Source organism: Rhododendron vialii, chromosome 1a (assembly GCF_030253575.1).
Source record: "Rhododendron vialii isolate Sample 1 chromosome 1a, ASM3025357v1".
In the NCBI taxonomy this organism is placed as follows: domain Eukaryota; kingdom Viridiplantae; phylum Streptophyta; class Magnoliopsida; order Ericales; family Ericaceae; genus Rhododendron; species Rhododendron vialii.
In genome coordinates this window covers 36,135,363-36,153,728 of record NC_080557.1, presented here as the reverse complement: position 1 = coordinate 36,153,728, position 18,366 = coordinate 36,135,363, and the positions used below count along the sequence as shown (strand labels likewise).

Sequence of the window (18,366 nt, the reverse complement as noted above, 5' to 3'; positions counted from 1 at the left end):
GTTTTTTATAGTCAACCGAATCTTTTAAAAAAAAGGGAGTTAGCTAATTGTTGGAGATGCGGGGTATCGATCCCCGTACCTCTCGCATGCTAAGCGAGCGCTCTACCATCTGAGCTACATCCCCAGTTGACAATTATTGCAGAAAATTGAAATCATATATCTAAGTGGAAGTATGTAAGTGTAGATTTCTCGTCTTTGTTTTTTATTCATGGAGTACAAGAAAAATGAAATGTATTCTGCCTCCAAACCAAATCAATGGAGTAAAATATCTCTAAACCAACAATCTACCATTGTTTTGGAAAATATTTTCATGTGCCAACCAAATATTGAAAAATAAAATTTTTATTATTTGAAAAAATATTTTAAAACAAACGGAGCCTAAGAGACATTTATTTGCTGTGGATCTATCTTAAACAAGCAAAGGGGTATAATACTAATCCAAAACCTGATAGCACAAGTTTCAAACTTGATATATGAGATACCGGTAACAAAACTCGTGTAAAAATAAAATTGATAGGGATATGCCGGGAGGACTAAATAGATTTTAGTTTCGATAGTACATGCACAAAGTGGGTTAGAAATTTTTACTACACAACTAACTAAATCACATTCCCAAATCGAAATCGAAAAAGATTAGAGAAGACAAGTCTAAAAACTTCATTAATTTGTGTACCCATCATCATCCCTTTTATTCTTAAACCCATAGCAACACTCATGCACAAACTTGACATCTTGTTGATTATAAATAAAAAAAAATCTGGTTTTCATACTTTTCTTTATTATGAATACATTATATTTTATGTTTTCTAGTACATTTTTTTCTGTACTTGAAAATTTTTAATTAATAGACAAGAAATGAAGTGTATTTATAAAAACGAAAGTAAAGAAATCATTGCCAAAAAATGCTCCCTTTGTCCCCATTTTTTTAAGTCTCTGTTACAACCTTAAGATAGGATGGAAGGGTTTTAATGTTTTATGAGATAAGAGAGGAAAGGATAATGGTTACTTGTGAAATCACTCACTTGAATTGAGTATTTTGGTGAGAAATAGAGAGAAAAATACAACAATAACAAAAATAATTGGCCCTCCTCCTTTTTCGCCGAATCTCACCATTTACCATCTGGTGAGAAAGGATCCTTTTTTTAGGATTCGCGGTCGGTGTTGTACAGCTGCTATGCAGCACCGTGCTGCACGGCTCAAATATCATCCGTTCGGCAATCCAACGGTTCAAATTTCATCTCAGCATTGAACGGCTCAGATGCAACATGGGTGAAGATGAAATTTGAATCGTTAAATTGCTGAACGGACGACATCCGAAATGCGCAACACAGTGCTATGCAGCAACTGTACATCACCAATCCCAATCCCTTTTTTTATATTATCCTTTCTCACCATCCAGGGGCTGTTTCACCACCTCTTTTCATTTCTCTTTGAATGTACTATTTGTCCAATTGCCTGTTTTATATTTTTTGTTAGTGGTATTGGAGTAAAATAGAAGGGTAAAATAAGAATTTCATTAACTATTGCCCTTTTGGTTGTATGGTTACAGAGTGAGATAATATTTTTGAAACAGTAAAAAGTGCTAACTGAAATTAAAAAAATAGGGATGGAGGGTTGCAAATGAAGCGAGTAGCTCCCGAGCTCGGTTCGTTTACAACCGAGTGGAGTTCAGCTAGTTCGAAAAAAGCTCGGCTCGTTAAGGAGACTCGACTCGATTAAAGAAGCTCGTTTAGTAAATAACTGTTGACGTCAGCTCAAAACGATGTCGTTTTCTCTCTTTAAAAAAAAAGAGGTCCCGAACAACGCTTTCCCTTCCCCTTCTCATTCCCTTCCTTCCCCACATTCACGATTAGAGAAGAGAATCGAGAGAGAGCGGGGCCTCCCACCACCACCACCGACGACGACGCTTCCTACCTCCACCAGTGACCACGCTTCCCACCTGGCCACCTCCACCACCAGAACCCAACCCCAGCGATCCCCACCGCCAGCAACCGCCACCACCAACGGCGACGACGTTACCCCCACCACGAAGGTCTCTCTCTCTCCCCCCTTTGTTTCAATTAGTACCCTTAAATCTTAATTGATTGCTGAGTTGCTGGAGAAAAAACAACCCTAAATTGAGTTTGTTGGGAAAAAAACCCTAAGTCGAAAATTAGGGTTTCGTTTTGAACTTAGATTCAAATTGACTTAAAGGGATGGAATTGAACTGCCTGTTGTACAGAATCTCAAGCTTAAACAAAACCACCCTAGCAATTATATAGTAATCTCATGTCTGATGTAACGATGTTATCCAAATACATGTATTCCTGCTCTCTTACTATTTACAGAATTAGCATTTCTTTTGAATATCTTTGTCCTCCATTGCGGGAGATGATACATAAACCAGCACAAGGTGTGTTTTAACAACATTATGGTAATAGTAATATCAATGGCTCTTGAATGAAGCCCTCATAGAGAATATTAGTTTCTCTCTATTTCTTTTTCTCTATTCTATTATTCTTTCCTCAATAACTTCTTTTTTCTCTCGGGGACTGCAACTTATCAACTGGAAATAGCTTACATTAACGATTACTGCTAACAATCTTGAGGAAGGTATCTTTTGTCTTGACAACAAGTGTTGGAAGTGGGGTGATGCCATCTACCTACTGAATTCCTGCCATTAGTGGGAGCCTTACAGAATAGAGACATATCTATTTTCTATTTTAATCAGCTTTTCCAAGACCCAATTTGGCATTGCTTTTGTTGGGCTAGAAATCAAGGTTTTAAATACCGTACCGGCAAGAGTACTGATTTTCTTACTGGTACGGTACGGTACCGATACCGTCAAATACCGGTACCGTTTTGGATTTAGAACAATTACCAATATACAGTTATAAATTCATTATTTTTCTCATGACATCCAATTCATCATAACATAAATTTTTTTTAGAACTGTCATTACATAACTCTCATCTAGTAAATCCAAAAAAAAAAGAGAGAAGAGGATGAACACTCCCATAACTAACAAAACTTGAGAGTTAAAATTTTATTCTCGTAAACAAATTTGTGCTCACAAAAATAGAAAGAAAAAAAAAGAAAAGAAGGAAAAACATTTCTCGATTAACCACTTTTGCCTTTTTTGAAGAAGGCCCACGATCAACCATTTCAAAAATAAGGGGTAATTAAGTACTTTTATAATTTTAGGGCTTCACACCTTTATAAGCCTTCTTCCTCCTTTCAATTTCTGCTGCTGCCCCCGACTTCCAATTCCAGTGCGGCGTTCACCTCTCTCCCGCTCTCACAGTCATTATAATTAGAATAAATACATATTTATCATTAATTATGGGATAAAATAAATTCATTTTATCTTAATAATGTTTAAACGTTACTTTTTATTAGAATAAATTTTTTTTGGATAGAAAAATGATGTATATGACCAATTTGCTGTGCTTTGTTATTTTATGCTCCATCAATAAGTTGGTGCATGATGTAATTTTGAAAAGTTATTTGAAGTTATGTAGGGTTAATAGCATAAAATATGATATATTTATTTAGGCTAAACTGTAATTTGTAATAGTTATAAGGTAAATTGGCAAATACAATATAGATGTGTATATCTATACACGTGTATAGTTCAAACCTCAGAACCACCAACAAATCACCTCTGTTTCTACCTCTCTTCAGCCCTAATTTAATCTATCAGAACGAGGAGCTTTGATACCACTCCTGCAACGATGGAGGCCCCGACGATGATGGGTACAACACTCCGGCGATGATGGGTACAACGATGGTGGGTTCGGCAATCCAATCAGACCACCCCCAAATCTGCATCCAAAACTCCGATCACGATGACGGCTCAAGCGACGAACAGTACTTCTCTCTCTCTCTCTCTCTCTCTCTCTCTCTCTCTCTCGTTGTCATCTGGATCAGTTTAGCAAAATACCGCCCGAAATTTCTGGTACCACCATCTCGCCCGGTATTGTCCGGAATCGCTGGTACCGATCGGTAACGGCCGGTATTGTATGGTTGGAGTACCGTTTTCTCTCCAAACTGGTACGTACTGGCCGGTACGGAACGGTATTCACAACCTTGCTAGAAATGCATGCAGCCATCTTGATGAATTGAAGTTTCAGTGACTGCAATTTTAGTCCTTGGCCTGGAGCTTACAGGTTGTGTATTTAAAATGGTTTCTTTGAGATTGTGTGTTATATTTAGTTGAAAACCTCGAAGAGTGATTAATGAGTTTTAACTTGGAAACGTTAATAGCTCTCACATTAATAGAAGATAGGAGAGTGTTGTATTTTAAGTGACTTGAACTCTAACTTAAGTTTGACTCGACTTGATGGTTTCATATGAAGTTTATTCTTAGTCATTCTTAATGATGTATCCTACTTGTCTATTCTAAATCATTTTTTCCTTGAATAGATATGTGCAGGTGCAGTGGTGCTTACTGATTGTGTCTTTTGGTTCATAATTTTTCCGTTTCTCACCTTCGATGATTACAGCTGGGTTTTTTTTTAAACAAAACGACGTCATTTTGAGATGACATCAACATGATGTCAGCCGTTGTGTAAGTTTGTTGTGCGGGGATGTTGTGTGTGTAGCATTTTTGAAGCAAAAAACAGCCGAGCACTGTTATGGTGATCAAGTTTTAGAGAGAGAGAGAGAGAGAGAGGAGGGAGAGGATGATAGTCCGAGCACTCTCTCCATCGAAGCTCAAACACCTCCGTCCATTCTCTCACTTCGCCTATACACACACCACAACACCACCTGCACCTGCATCTCTTCCATTAATCTTTTATCCCCAAACAAATCCCAACCCCCAAAACCCTACCAAAGCCCTACTAATAAACCCCTCACAACCCTTCCTCCTCAGACCCTTCTCCTCCCAAACCAACCCCCCTAAAACCCCAACAACCACTTTACCCCTCAACAGAGATGGAAATTACAACGAAAAACCCACCTCCTCCCCATCTCCCTTCCCCATTTGCCCCGGTTGTGGCGTCCCAATGCAATACTCTGACCCTAAACAACCTGGGTTTGTCATCAACCCAATCCCCAAAACACCTAACTACAAATCTCCCATCGATCGAAACCCAGTTGCAGAGGAACCCGAGATATCAAATTCCCTCAAAAGGGGCATGCTCAATGAGCTAGTGGAACCCGAAAACGACGAAAACCCTAACCCTAGTTTTCTTGAAAAGCTTGTGGTTTGCTCCAGGTGCCACAGCCTGAGGCACTACGGGAGGGTGAGGGATCCGACGGTGGAGAATTTGTTGCCGGATTTCGATTTCGATCATACGGTTGGGAGGAAGTTAAATTCGACGGCGGGGGCGAGGACAGTGGTTTTGGTGGTGGTGGACGCGGCGGATTTCGACGGGTCCTTCCCCAAGAAGGTGGCCAAGTTGGTGTCCACCGCCATCGATGAGAATTACGCCGTGTGGAAGGAGGGCAAGTCGGGAAATGTGCCTAGGGTTGTGTTGGTGGTGACAAAGATTGATCTTTTGCCGAGTTCGTTGTCTCCGACTCGGTTGGAGCATTGGGTTCGGACCCGAGCGAGAGAGGGAGGGGCTAGTAAGATAACAAGTGTGCATTTGGTGAGTGCAATGAGGGATTGGGGGTTAAAGAATCTGTTTGATGATGTGGTGGGATTGGCTGGTCCTAGAGGGAATGTGTGGGCTATTGGGGCACAGAATGCGGGGAAGTCAACGTTGATCAATTCGATAGGGAAACATGTTGGGGGGAAGATTGTGCATTTGACTGAGGCGCCCGTGCCGGGTACTACATTGGGGATTGTTAGGGTTGAGGGGGTACTGCCGAGTCAGGCGAAGCTGTTTGATACGCCGGGACTTTTGCACCCTCATCAGATTTCGACAAGGTTGACTAGGGAAGAGCAGAAACTTGTGCAGATTAGCAAGGAGTTGAAACCCAGAACGTATAGAATCAAGGTTAGTAAGCATTCTAACTTTCTTTGTTGATTGATTCAAGAAGAGATTGTGATTTGGATGTTGCCAATGCTTTAATAGACTGTTACGTTTCTTATCATAGACCAGAATGATGTATTGAGCAGAGGGTAGTACCGATCATTAAAAAAAACAGCGAAAGGGCCGGCTACATAGTCTACTTTGTAAGTTACTGCTTTTCGTCTCGAATAGCCATTTGGGTTTAGGGATTTGGTGAGGAATGATAAAAACGGACAGAAGGAAACCTGTCACTTGTTTGGATTTGAGAAGGGGAGTGGGGGGACTCAAACACACACACATTCATAAAGCGAGCACTTTACCACTGCATTTCTTTATGCATGTGAGATGATTATGTTATAAGCCTAAATGGGACATGAAGTAGGAACCATGCAATAGCAAGAGACAACAGCTATGCTTGCTATCAAAAGAGCGCTTAGAAAGAAAGGAAGGCTATTTATTCACAACTTTGCATGACAAGGGACAAATCATACTCAAAAAGCGATAAATATATGTTCTTGGTGAACCACACATCTATGCATACTGGTAAAAAAATAAAGCACTTTATTTGGTTTCAACAATTTCATTTTGCCACGGTATAACAGTGGTACTGATCAGTTAGTGGTTAGCACGTCCCAATAGCAGACCGATGTTGCTCTATCAACTCGAAGTAAGGAATGAAGAGAAATGATACACTCATAAAAATTCCCTTCCATGTCTCACCAAAAGTGGTGAGAAACACTGATAAGTTCTTTCCTTATATCACTTGCATAATTGCATTCGAAAAGGAGCCCAATTTTAATGATAGTGAAGTGGATAATTTGCTCTCTCAATTTGTTTGCTTGGTGGACAAAATACTCTTCCACTTTGTACCTTCCGGACATACAATGTCAAGGCGTATTGGTTTCTGAGAAAAATTATTTTTCACCATGGACCAATGGATGTACCAATTATTATTTTTAGTACTCATTATGGAATTGATTAGCAATATTGCCAAAGCTTAGTCAGCGCTGCATACTCCATTTACTGCTAGTATCTAGGTGTGTTTCAGGCATCACTAAATTTGGCCCAGTGTGATGCTTTATTACATCGGCTCTTTTGATGATTTATGAATGTTTTGAGAAGTTGCGAAAACCACTCAATGTGAAGCTGTATACATAAATTCCTTTTGCCTGTTATTGTCAAACAGAAGACCAGGATGCTATTAATGTATTATATTGGATAGCTCACAACCAACGCGTTGGGGTGCGATTTTACATATCAACTTGAAGATTTGAATCAAGAATAGTTGGTAAAAAGCAACTTACTTGAGGAATTAGTTTGCATCATATACTTCTAGCTTGCTTATGTAATATCTATTGTTACAGGCAGGGCATTCAGTTCATATTGGTGGACTGATGAGGTTAGATATAGAGGAATTGTCAACAGATTCTATTTATATCACCGTGTGGGCATCTCCTTACCTTCCATTACACATGGGGAAAACTGAGAATGTACAAAAAATGCTGGAGGATCATTTTGGTCGTCAATTACAGGTATTCTTTTAACTTAACAACTGTAGTTTTTATTTACCTTGCTTGAGAGTTCCCGTTTTCCAATTATCACTGCTGCAATAATCTGTTGGAGACCACAGGTGGTTATACACGAATGAGATCTCAGGTTGAGCAGCCTAATCGGGACCCCACTTCATTTTGCCACCATTCTCCTTCAAACAATTCTTATTTTTTTCAGTTCCTTCTTTTACTTCGTTTTTTAGCAAGTTTTGGACTCCAATTAAGCAAATCGTCCAATACTTCCAATCCGAAAATACACTTCTCTGGCCCCATTTGTATGTCCTGTTGTGCTTTGTAATCTTGTCATCGACTGACATTTTTCTTGAGTAAAATTGGAAATTTATTCCATCAATCCAAAGATCTCAAAAAAAAAAAAAGGGGAGAGGAAAATATAGATGATGTTTTAGATGTCCAAACTAGTGAAAATGGAGTGATGAACTGTTGTGGGTTCTGAAATTCAGGTCTGAAAATGGAGGGTTTGAGGTTTTAGATATGCTCCTTGTATGCATGTTCTTGTTAGCAAGCGTTTTTAAAATGTCTATTGTAGTTATCTTACGTGCTTTTCCTTGATCCAGCCACCAATTGGGGAAAAACGATCTGAGGAGCTTGGGCAATGGGTTAGGAAAGAATTCCGTGTCTCTGGCAATTCTTGGGACTCAAGCTCTGTAGACATTGCTGCTGCAGGTCTGGGTTGGTTTGCTATTGGGCTTAAAGGAGAGGCTTCTTTAGGAGTTTGGACTTATGATGGAATTGATGTTATTCTACGCAATTCTCTGATTCCCGATAGAGCGAGGAGTTTTGAAGTCGCAGGGTTTACGGTCTCAAAAATTGTCTCCAAAGCTGATCAAACTTCAAACAAGTTGAAACGCCAAAGTGGAAAGAAGCAGAAGCGGAGTCCCTTGAAAGCTGAAGCAGCTTTGGCCCCAATAACTCACTCCCACATCAGTTAAAGTGGGATCTGACATCCTATATTTTTACCTTCCAGAGTAACGTTGGTCCCAAGTTGGTACAACCCTTGGTTTCGGTTCTGCTGAAGTGGCTGACTACAAGTGATCGGGACCTAAGATGAGGTGATGGACTCAAGACAATTTCTTGATAAGTTCACACCATGATACAGATCTTTTCTTAGAACTAGGAAAATTCAGCAATGGTTTTGTGGCGTGGAAGTAATGATTAGCGGGGTTCTCCTTGTGCAGAAGTATTTGGGTGAGGCTTCGTTTGTTCGAATGGCCTGGAAGAGCGGTAACATGAAATCAAATTGTCAGATTGATTAGGCGAACATGCGAACAGTGATGCCCTCTTTCGGTGCTCTGGTAGTCCCTTACCTGCTACAATTTTAGCCAGTTATGCATTTGACCAAGCCGATCGTACTTTGTGCTCGACCTGTCTTCGCATCGTGTTCTCCTCTGGTGACTTGATTTCCTAATGTACGAGAAACTTTTACTTCTCAGATGTAAGGATTTTCGCTGCCGGTTTGATATTTTTGGTTTATTTGTTTATTTCATTCTGATGTTGGGAACTCTACGAGGAACTCTACGACGGGTGTCCAAAATTTTTGCTATTTGCATTGATGAATCTTACCGCAACTAACATGATCTTCCAAACAATTGTCAAAATCCTCAGTTGATCAAAGCAAGCACTTCGCTTTGAGACTCTTCATTTCAATCGTTAAACTCAGATTGTAGAATGTTTTCCAGATCGCTTCTGAAAATAAGAATTTTTTCAGCATTTCATGTAAATTCTACTTCTTTTGTGGAAATGGGTGTAGACATTTGAAGATTTCTTTATAATATCTAGTAAAAAAGTAGCTAAGCTATCAAGTTTACAAGTTTCAAATGGAAGAAACTTATTCACGGCTCAGCCGCGAAAAAGTTTTTTACAACAGCAATCAATTGCAACCATCCAAAATACTTTTGGATAGCCGTGATTCGGGAAACGGGAGGCTGTCATGCAACGTACTGCACAGCAGGTGCTGTGCGCATTCTCACTCACCCATTGGTATTTTGGGAATTTTTTATTTGAAGCGTCATTTTGGGAATTTTTTATTTAAATCTGGACGCTTCAAAACACAAACGGACTGCTGAAATGGGCATAGCACCTGCTGTGCACCTTCCTACACAGCAAGGCCCCCTACTTCCCGCGAGTAGTGCCGTAAACAACTATTCATAGCAGAGCCGTGAAAAATTTTCTTGTTTCAAAAACCTTCAACCAAATCACTCTTTTTTTGCGGGTCCATCATTAACACATTTGAAAATTTGATTCTGGAAACTGGAATGAGCATGTTGAACCTCCATTTCAAAACTGGCACCATTCCTCTGAATATCTTGGCTCGCCTTGGCAGAATGCCATTTCTCCTAAAGCAACTATTCCAACTAGTATTTTGACAGGTCGAGAAATTATTGAAACGAATTGCAAGTATTTATTAGCTCCCAATGTAAAAACAACAAACAAAAAAACACGAATAGCTGCTCATTATCTTCAACTACAATTACACAAACAAAAACAAAAGTATTAGATTAGGTATACAGAGGCACAATGTTTCAGCGGATTCACACACCTAACAACAATTCTTCTTCATGATTCCTATTGGGACAAAATAAAGAAGTGAATAAACGATGAAATACAGACAGCGGCTTCAGGTTTGTGGCTTTAATGTAGAAAGGAATTAAGACACTGTTCGTCCATAGCACACGCAAGCAAGGTAAAGATTCTTCGCCCACTTTTCCTGCGCATGAAAGCAAAACCGGGTCATCAAAATCAAACCACGTCACAAACAGAATACATACATCTATATCCACATTAGCGGTACTGGAGTGGCAGACATTAAGCTGTTAAAAACCTAGTTTCTCTACCGTCTACAATTATAGCAAAACAAATCAGCAGGACAAGGCTAAGCTAATTACTAAATTCTTCCACTGCTAGGGCAGTTTAGGCCCGATCAAACCAAAATAAGAACAAAAAACTCTTCCGACAGCTTACTCATGTTGCAGTTGAATTTCTACCTCAAGGAACACATCCCAGTGTTTGAAGCAGAATAAAACCTGAGTTCACTATCACAAAGATAGGCGGTTGAAGGAACTCTTAGTCTCATATAATCAGATCCATTCCCAGGTTCAGGAACATATACTCATAACAACTTTGAAAAAATATTCAAGGATACCACAAGAGGAATGGCAACCACAAGTATTATTTACCTTAACATGTGTGCTTGGAAACTGAGATGTACGCAAAGTTTCTTGAGTTTCATCACCAGGTTTGCGCCTTGGTATGCTCAAGATAAGAGCTGTTTGATCCCAAGTAGCAGCTGTTGATGTAATACGGTAACCAGTATCCCAACGTTTGTGGATGCCCTCGCTCGGATAAAGAAAATCAAGCTCAACAACCTACTTAGCCAATGACAGTTAGGAAAAGGAAGACAATCAATCAACTGATAATGTATTTTTGTTTAAAGAAAAAGTGCACTGGTAGGTTCATGATATCGATGCAAGACCTCATTGCACATTTAACCTAAACAGCATTTTCCAAGTACCGCCAGAAAGTATACCAATTGAAGTTGGCCCTAATAAAAATATCTGAAAGAACCATGTGTACCAAGATAATAAGTTTTCACTTGGGGAAAATTTTTGATTGAAAGAGAAAAATGAGTTTTTTTTTTTTGTCAGTAAGACGAACCCATTCTTGGGTTCGAGTGGGATGGATAGCTCTCCCTTCATATTTTGTGTAAATAGGCATTAGTCAAAAGGGCTCAACTCAGAAGTCAAGCTCAAGAATGACATGTACGAGAAAACAAAGACAAAGTTGAAGAAGAGAAGCTCAACCTGATCACTATAGCCAGCATTTCGAGACATGACAACAGCCCATCGGGTACCGGCAGTTGCCATGGAGGTCACATGAAACCCTTCTCTCCACTTCTTATTTATCCACTTGAAGGGAAAGGAGTCACTAACTTTATAGGACTGTTGACTGTATTGGGTGCCTGCAAAAGTTAATCATGGCTGCACCATTAATGAAACTATGGAAGCCTAGCAGCTGAAGATTCTTAATAACATGTAATAACTGAAATTCCAAAACCATTGGCTTGAACCAAGCAGAGATTTATATCAAAACGTGTTCAGCAAATCAACAGGTAAAATGAAGTTCTGCTGTAGATAGAAAAAAGAACACAGAATAACAAAAGCACACATGTAAAGCAATTAGCCATACCCAGCAGTCAATAATCAAATAGCCACTTCAAATTAATGCACAAGACAGGAAGCTCAGCCTATTAAAGGGGTTAGAGTGTGAAGAAGAACCAGAACCATCTGAACAAAGAGACATACAGGCCTCAACTGTAGACACAACAATCAATACATATAAACACACGAGATCAATTAGCACACAAAGGTCTTAATGCAGCAGTCAACAATCAATTATAAGGGCCCATCATCAACGAATAAAATTGGCAATATCAAAACTGATAAAGCACGCAGTGCTAATGTGCTGTAGTATTATCCACGTCAACCCTTCCATGGATAAAATGATTGTGCTTAAGCAGAGACACAACCATAGCCGTTAAATGAATCAAGTGCCTCAAGCTTGGTTTTGCTTATTCATAGCTTGAGTAATACACATAAAAACATTAACGTACTCAACTTAACATATTCACGTTGATTCAGGTAGGGAGGGCAATCACTTGTCCCCCGCCGAACCTGCTGCAGGTGGAAAATATGCAATCCGGCCCGCCAAATAGTCAATAGATAACAAGTCCTATTCACATAGAGATTTGAGACTCTAGGAATAGTATATAATCAAACATGTCTATAAATCCACAAATGCACATGCAGATGCATTAAAGTACAAAAAACTCTTCCCTGTTAAGCCTCAATTTGAATCCTTCATGCAAACACTTCCATCACTACTCTTGTGTCACTATTGCACACTAAGAAATCAAGCCAAATCTCAACCTTCTCATCCGAAAACCTAGAACCACCATGTACTCAGCTAAGCTAGGCTGATTTGTACATTAAACGACGACACATCCAAAATCATTCTTACATTATTCTCGAAAATAATGGGTTCTTAACATCCAGTGATGCAACACTTTACGAGACAACCAGTTAAACAGGGAAAAACAAGATGTCCATGTTTAAAGCATGCAATCATCAACCATAGATGAGTCCAGGCCACAAGAACGTGAATTGAATCCAGGCTATCCTGAAAACTGGCCTCCCACTACGTAAACAAATGAGCAACATTTATTCTACACATTATTCTATTCACAATAAGTGCAGGTTTGAAACAATACATGGCATCAAAGTACAAACTAATCATGCAGGCAATAATACATTACAATCGACAATTATAAACGAAATTGCATATATTTCCGTACGAATGGAATTGAGCAATCCATAGAAACCAAAACTTCAAGACAAAGCCAAAATACCTTTGGACATAACCACAAGAGAGCTTCCATTGTTAGCACCAGCAATAGAACTGATGTAATAGTTCTTTTCCCACTGTTCCATGATCCATTCCTGTTGGGGCATCAATTACACAACTTCTTGGGTTAAACTGTTACATCCACAGAAAAACAACTATGCTACACAGAAATTCACTTTGTGAAGAAATTCAAACATGCTACAAAGAAGAAAATCCACGGGAAAACAAATATGGCACAAAGAAATTCACCTTGTGTAAGAAGAAAGGTGATAGCTGATACACTTGGTTAGTGAAGCCAGTTCCAGCATCCATAATAAGTGCCCATAAATTGGAACAAGACGCTACACAACTGATGAGCAAACCATCTGCATTTCCTTTCTCTACATGTTGAGCCAGTCTTGCATCTGCCACGTTATAATGGTACCTAACAACAGCACAAAGTTAGGCAACGGAATGATGGAAGAAATGCAAAATATGATATAAGGTATCATCATCATAGGTGAGTAGCATTAATCAAAGCAACAAAACACCCGCCCACAAACAGTAGCATTTAAATCAAAATGCTTCCCGTCCTGAATTTGAAACAAACTAAGGGGAAGGACTTGCACCCTCTCAACAAAGTTTAACATATATTCCCAAGTAAAAAAATTTAACAGCGGTAGAGCTGCTAGGGCTTCGCATACTTTTGCAGGAAAGTAAACTCCAATCCCACCACAATGCACTCCAGTACATTTTCCCAGAAGTCTTAAACCAAACAAATGCAAAGCAAACAATATTTCTTGATGAAACATAAAAACTTCATCGATGAAGGCATCCATGAAGTACCCAAAAAAAAAAAACCATAACCTACCTCTGTTTCATAGGCATCCTGGCATTGTAAATTGAAACCCACTGTGTGGCAGGGACTCCTAAACGGACCTTCTTCTTAGGCAGGCCGTCATCATCATCCTCAACATTCAATCTACTTCGTTTTTGCCCTACTTGATATATAATCTACCAATGATTGACAAAAAGGACCAATTACTAACCAGAAAGTACCCAAGAAAAGAAGACAATATTACAAATCAAGAAGATTACAGTGATTTACCTTTTGAGCGCCATCAGTGTTAATTGGCCTGCCTGCAGGATTTGCTCCAATCAATCCCTCAAACAGAGAAATTAGCTTGGAATAGTTAGGCTCTTCATCAAATTTCATGTTCACCACAATTTCGAGAAATTGTTTAAGGGGTGCAGGGCAGAAGCAGCACAGCATCTCCGGGGATGTTGACATCTTTTTCTTGCAAACTAGGAATGACTTATTATCACCCTAAAAGATGAAAACATTGAGTTCTTATCTTCAAACTAACTCAAGCAACAATTACATGGGCCTGGAAAGATGTAGAATAACAATTAACAAAAGGCTATACAACACCTGATACCCTTGCCAAGGAAGCCTGCCACGGTGAAGAAAAATGAGTGTATATGCAAGAGATTCTAGATCATCTCTTCTACTGGCAGTTCTTCCCAAGTGTGCATGAACACTAGCATATCGTACGGTTCCTCTGAACAATATTAACCAAAATATTAGATAATGAAAAGGAGTTTTCGGCACAACCCAAAAGCACAAGAACTAGGGCACCTGAACATATCGGGACGTTGATCATACTCAACATGCTGCCCATTAGAACTCTCTCTCCACTTTGTCGCTGCAATTCAAGTGTTAATAGAGAACATTAGCAAAGAATGCAGTAGCATCTAAAATAAAAAATTACGTTGGGCCCCAAAAAGTGTTCACCCACCTAAGCCCAAGTCCACAAGAAACAACTTCTTCTCTTGTGGTGTACCTGGCTGGCCAAGTAAAAAGTTTTCTGGCTTTACGTCTCCATGCACATAACTGGTCACAATGGGAAACATACATGAAAAGATGAAACAAAACCAGAATAGCCAGAGGAATAATCCATCAGAACCATCAGTTTAGGGAAGAAACCCAGGACAATATTGGTAAATGAATTGGAGGACAAGAATATGAAAGTTTTTGGTATGATACCCTCTTGAGTGCATCTTCTCTAGGATTGACAAAGACTCGACTGCAATACATGCCACCATTTCGGAAGACATCCTGTGCAGATATAGGTTAGAAACAAAAAATGGAGCTATGCATTGGTCATCAGCACATTCTGCGATAGGGTGCGTGTGTTTTTGGGATGTGAACGATTGAAAGACATGTAGACACATCGTATAAAATGAAAGCTCTCGTATTGACAAGATAGGATACTCACGATTGTCCTGAAGTATTCCACACATCCCACAAACTCGGCCCTAGCATGTCCATAACCTGCAAAAACATGGATGATGTTACAAGTTTAACAGTTGAAAGATACTAAACATTAAACCTGCACGAAGTTGTTTAACATACCATAACGTAATAGTCTCCTTGCTTTCCTTTGTAGTGCACCCTAGGCACTCCATGACTGCCACCAAGAGTGCTGTTCACCCAGAAAATGTCAAGTTAACCACGGAAAGATATAAAATAGTAATATCACAAAATTAGTACCAAACCAAAGAATTAATTATCCTTACTTGTACACTTGCCACTCATATGGAGGGCCATAATTACAGCCTTTGCTATTTCTGTGCTCAAATTTCAAAGCCACCTAGCACAGGCACACAAGTCAACTAAAATTAAGAACCTTGTTTCTTTTTGTAGTCCCATATTTCACAAAACTGAATCGCTTGCATTGATAACATAGTATTACCTCCGTAGCCCCAGGACCAGTAGAGCGGTCATTTCCACCTGAAACACGGCGACCCACAAAGACCTGGCCAAAGCCACCTTTACCTAACTTCCTGTCAATCTTATACATTGGGGATCCTCCTACTTGAACCTAAAATTACCACAAATTAAAAGCACAAAATTCTCATAAATTCATCTCAAGTTGGCAGACACAAAATGTTCTCAAAAGTTCATTATAACACAAAAAGAAATAATTCAGCCACCCAGGAAAATACAAATTGTTTAAAAGATAACAACAAATGTGCAATCCAAAATAAGCTGAAAAATCTGTACAAAAGATACCATATAAACGAAGATAAGAAATGAATTCATTTGAAGACAAAAATGATCACCACTCAAGAACAACTTACGAATTCCAATAACAAAGGAAAAGTGATGGCAAGATACAGTTACACTGGTAGACTAGTGGCAGTCCTCAAAGTGGAGTTTCACCAGAACATTTATAGTCAACCTACTGGATAAAGCCATAAAGAGAACAAACCAAAGAACAAAATCCTACTCCTACACAAAGCAGCATTCCTAACTATGTATTCCAGCATAAGGGTTGGCATAACACTCAATACAACAAATACAACAAATAAAATTATCCTATACAAACATGCATTCCAGAGTATGGAACATATGCAACAATTGAATCATCCTATACAAACCTGCCTTCCAAAGTATGTATGGTACTCCTGCAGAAAACCCATCATACAGACACACCCAATACAACACATACGCAATCATTCACCAACAATCACATTAAACCATGAATCTATGTCTATACATAATCAGTTGGTGTCAATACAACACATGCAACTATCCAAATTCTCCCATATCCTAAGATGAACTCCTGCGAAAAAACCCATGCAATCATTCACCAATAACCACAAGAAACCATGAATTATTTTTCCTAAATATACCAAGTGACAGAGAGAAATATCATACCTTCTCTGGGAAAGGGGCTGTGCTGCCCTCTTCCTCCGCAGTTACTTTATTAGCACTCAAACCACCACTGTCATCCCCCATGATTTTTTCTCTCCCCCCAATCAAACCCTCTCCCCCTTCTCCTTCTCCTCCTTCAACCTTCTCTTCAGGCAAAAACCCACCTTCTCTCTCTCCTCCTTCAACCTTGGTACCCTCAGACACCACAATCACCTCCTCCTCTTTCCCCTTCCCCTTCTTAGCTGCCCCCACCAACAACCTAGCACCCCGGCCCCTGCGCGGAGCTACGTCTGCCGCCTTAGCCTTTGCCTTCGCTTCTGCCGCCTCTTTCGCTGCGGCCGCCCTAGTCTTCACGAAATTCCCAACCAAGTGCTCCGCTTTCGTTTCCGCCGCCTGACTCTTGCGCCGCCGCTTGTCTACTGCGGGAGCACGGCCGCGGCGTACTCCGCTGCGCAACTCCGGCATTCTACACCCATACAACAGATGCAAAACTCGATCGAACCGACCATCATCTATCTATAACTTCCCCTCAACGGAGCTGTGAAACCCTAATCATCGCCTGGATTTGGAATCGAGCCGATTGAAACCCTAATGACCGGATGAGGACTGGAGAGGGTCAAATGTGGTCAGGACAACGAAGAAGACGTGCACTCGTATATGCACGAAAATGCTGGCAACGGGCGGTGGATTTTGCCAGAAGTTGGATCGGTAGGGTTCGTATAAAGAAGAGAGAGAGAGAGATCGAAAATATCTATGTAAAGCAGACACGGTGTTTGAGCGCGTGGGTTTTTATTTTCCCAAATAACATTCCAAATTCCCACCTAAAAAGAAATCTTGTTTTCAATTTTCTTTTTTCATGACCTAAGAGCAAATGTGTGATGGAAATTGAGAATTAAGTGCTAAAAATTGAACGTGAATGTTATGAATGATAGAAAAACAAGAGCTGAATTAAAAATACATAATGTGATGATAAAAATGAATGAATTTCGATTATATTATTTTTCTTCATTGTTTTTTGTTTTTTTTTTTTAAACATGCACTGTGTGTGTTTCTAGTGTGATTTGGTGGTGGTAAAGTGATGGTGGAGAAGTGTTTGACCGTGTGTGATGGTGTGGTAAAGAGATGGTGATCATAGCGGTGGGAGGTGGTCATGGCGACAGATGGCGATGTGGTGGTCGAGAGATACTGTAACAACTCCGATTTTTCGTTCAATAAAAATCTCGTTGTTATTTGAAATTTCTTAATTTCTCTTAATTGCTCGTTGATTTTCTATTTGATTCCTTGTGGTTTGTATTTAAGCAATCGATCGCCTTATCATCGTATTTCTCGACTAGAAACCCTAATCGCACTTTAGCCCCTCAAAGATCGTTTCTTGACTTATATGCCCTACTTAGCAAGCCTAGTTAGCTTCTAACCGGCTTGATGGAGTAACCAAACTAGGAAGTCACCTAGTTACTTATCCCTAACCGTAAATTGACCATTTTGCTCATCTTGAACCTTTTGAATCTTTTCAAACCCTAGACTAGAAATTGTTTTATAATTTTCTTTTATTGTTTTGGTTATATTCTTTACCCTTTGGACGATAAATGTTAGGGGAACTATTATCCATTGGATAATAGAAACCCAATTCTTTATTTTAAAAGGATTTTGAAAGATTTGAACAAGTACTTTGATCTTTTAAAGAAATGACATTTGAAAAGTACTTTTGATTATTTTTTCTAATAAAAGTACCCAAGTAACTTTGGACCATTGGACA

At 39.5% G+C, this 18,366-nt stretch overlaps 2 protein-coding genes and 1 non-coding gene across 4 annotated transcripts; 1 reads left to right on the top strand and 2 right to left on the bottom strand.

The window, feature by feature from the left end:
* Window positions 1-51: 51 nt before the first annotated feature.
* On the bottom strand, window positions 52-124 carry TRNAA-AGC (transfer RNA alanine (anticodon AGC)). Its single transcript has one exon. It is a non-coding gene; the product is annotated as a tRNA-Ala (tRNA).
* A 1,777-nt stretch (window positions 125-1,901) lies between these two features.
* LOC131324544 (GTP-binding protein BRASSINAZOLE INSENSITIVE PALE GREEN 2, chloroplastic) lies at window positions 1,902-9,099 on the top strand. Of its 2 annotated transcripts, none has more exons than XM_058356548.1 (4): window positions 1,902-2,032; window positions 4,405-5,927; window positions 7,307-7,474; window positions 8,068-9,099. In XM_058356548.1, the coding sequence occupies exons 2-4, from the start codon at window positions 4,665-4,667 to the stop codon at window positions 8,440-8,442; spliced, it is 1,806 nt and encodes a 601-aa protein (XP_058212531.1). In that variant the 5' UTR covers window positions 1,902-2,032; window positions 4,405-4,664; the 3' UTR covers window positions 8,443-9,099. The 2 variants fall into 2 exon arrangements, with proteins under 2 accessions (XP_058212531.1, XP_058212528.1); XM_058356545.1 differs by lacking the exon at window positions 1,902-2,032 and adding an exon at window positions 3,591-3,849.
* Window positions 9,100-9,888: 789 nt separating this feature from the next.
* Window positions 9,889-17,389, bottom strand: LOC131318560 (casein kinase 1-like protein HD16). Its single transcript, XM_058348424.1, has 16 exons — window positions 16,614-17,389; window positions 15,646-15,774; window positions 15,470-15,543; window positions 15,306-15,375; window positions 15,169-15,224; window positions 14,937-15,008; window positions 14,689-14,783; window positions 14,529-14,595; window positions 14,322-14,451; window positions 13,998-14,216; window positions 13,761-13,903; window positions 13,160-13,334; window positions 12,915-13,005; window positions 11,311-11,468; window positions 10,687-10,875; window positions 9,889-10,217 (listed from the first exon to the last, which is right to left on the bottom strand). Exons 1-16 carry the CDS (start codon window positions 17,073-17,075, stop codon window positions 10,158-10,160), a joined length of 2,190 nt encoding a protein of 729 aa, XP_058204407.1. The 5' UTR covers window positions 17,076-17,389; the 3' UTR covers window positions 9,889-10,157.
* Between the last annotated feature and the right edge of the window lie 977 nt (window positions 17,390-18,366).

Coding starts and splice junctions, on each gene's coding strand:
- LOC131324544 (XM_058356548.1), top strand. CDS start 4,665: ATGATAGTCCGAGCACTCTCTCCATCGAAGCTCAAACACCTCCGTCCA. Junction 5,928..7,306: donor CCAGAACGTATAGAATCAAG/GTTAGTAAGCAT, acceptor CTATTGTTACAG/GCAGGGCATTCAGTTCATAT. Junction 7,475..8,067: donor ATTTTGGTCGTCAATTACAG/GTATTCTTTTAA, acceptor TCCTTGATCCAG/CCACCAATTGGGGAAAAACG.
- LOC131318560 (XM_058348424.1), bottom strand. CDS start 17,075: ATGCCGGAGTTGCGCAGCGGAGTACGCCGCGGCCGTGCTCCCGCAGTA. Junction 15,376..15,469: donor TATGAGTGGCAAGTGTACAA/GTAAGGATAATT, acceptor CTGGGTGAACAG/CACTCTTGGTGGCAGTCATG. Junction 13,335..13,760: donor AGGATGCCTATGAAACAGAG/GTAGGTTATGGT, acceptor TGCTGTTGTTAG/GTACCATTATAACGTGGCAG.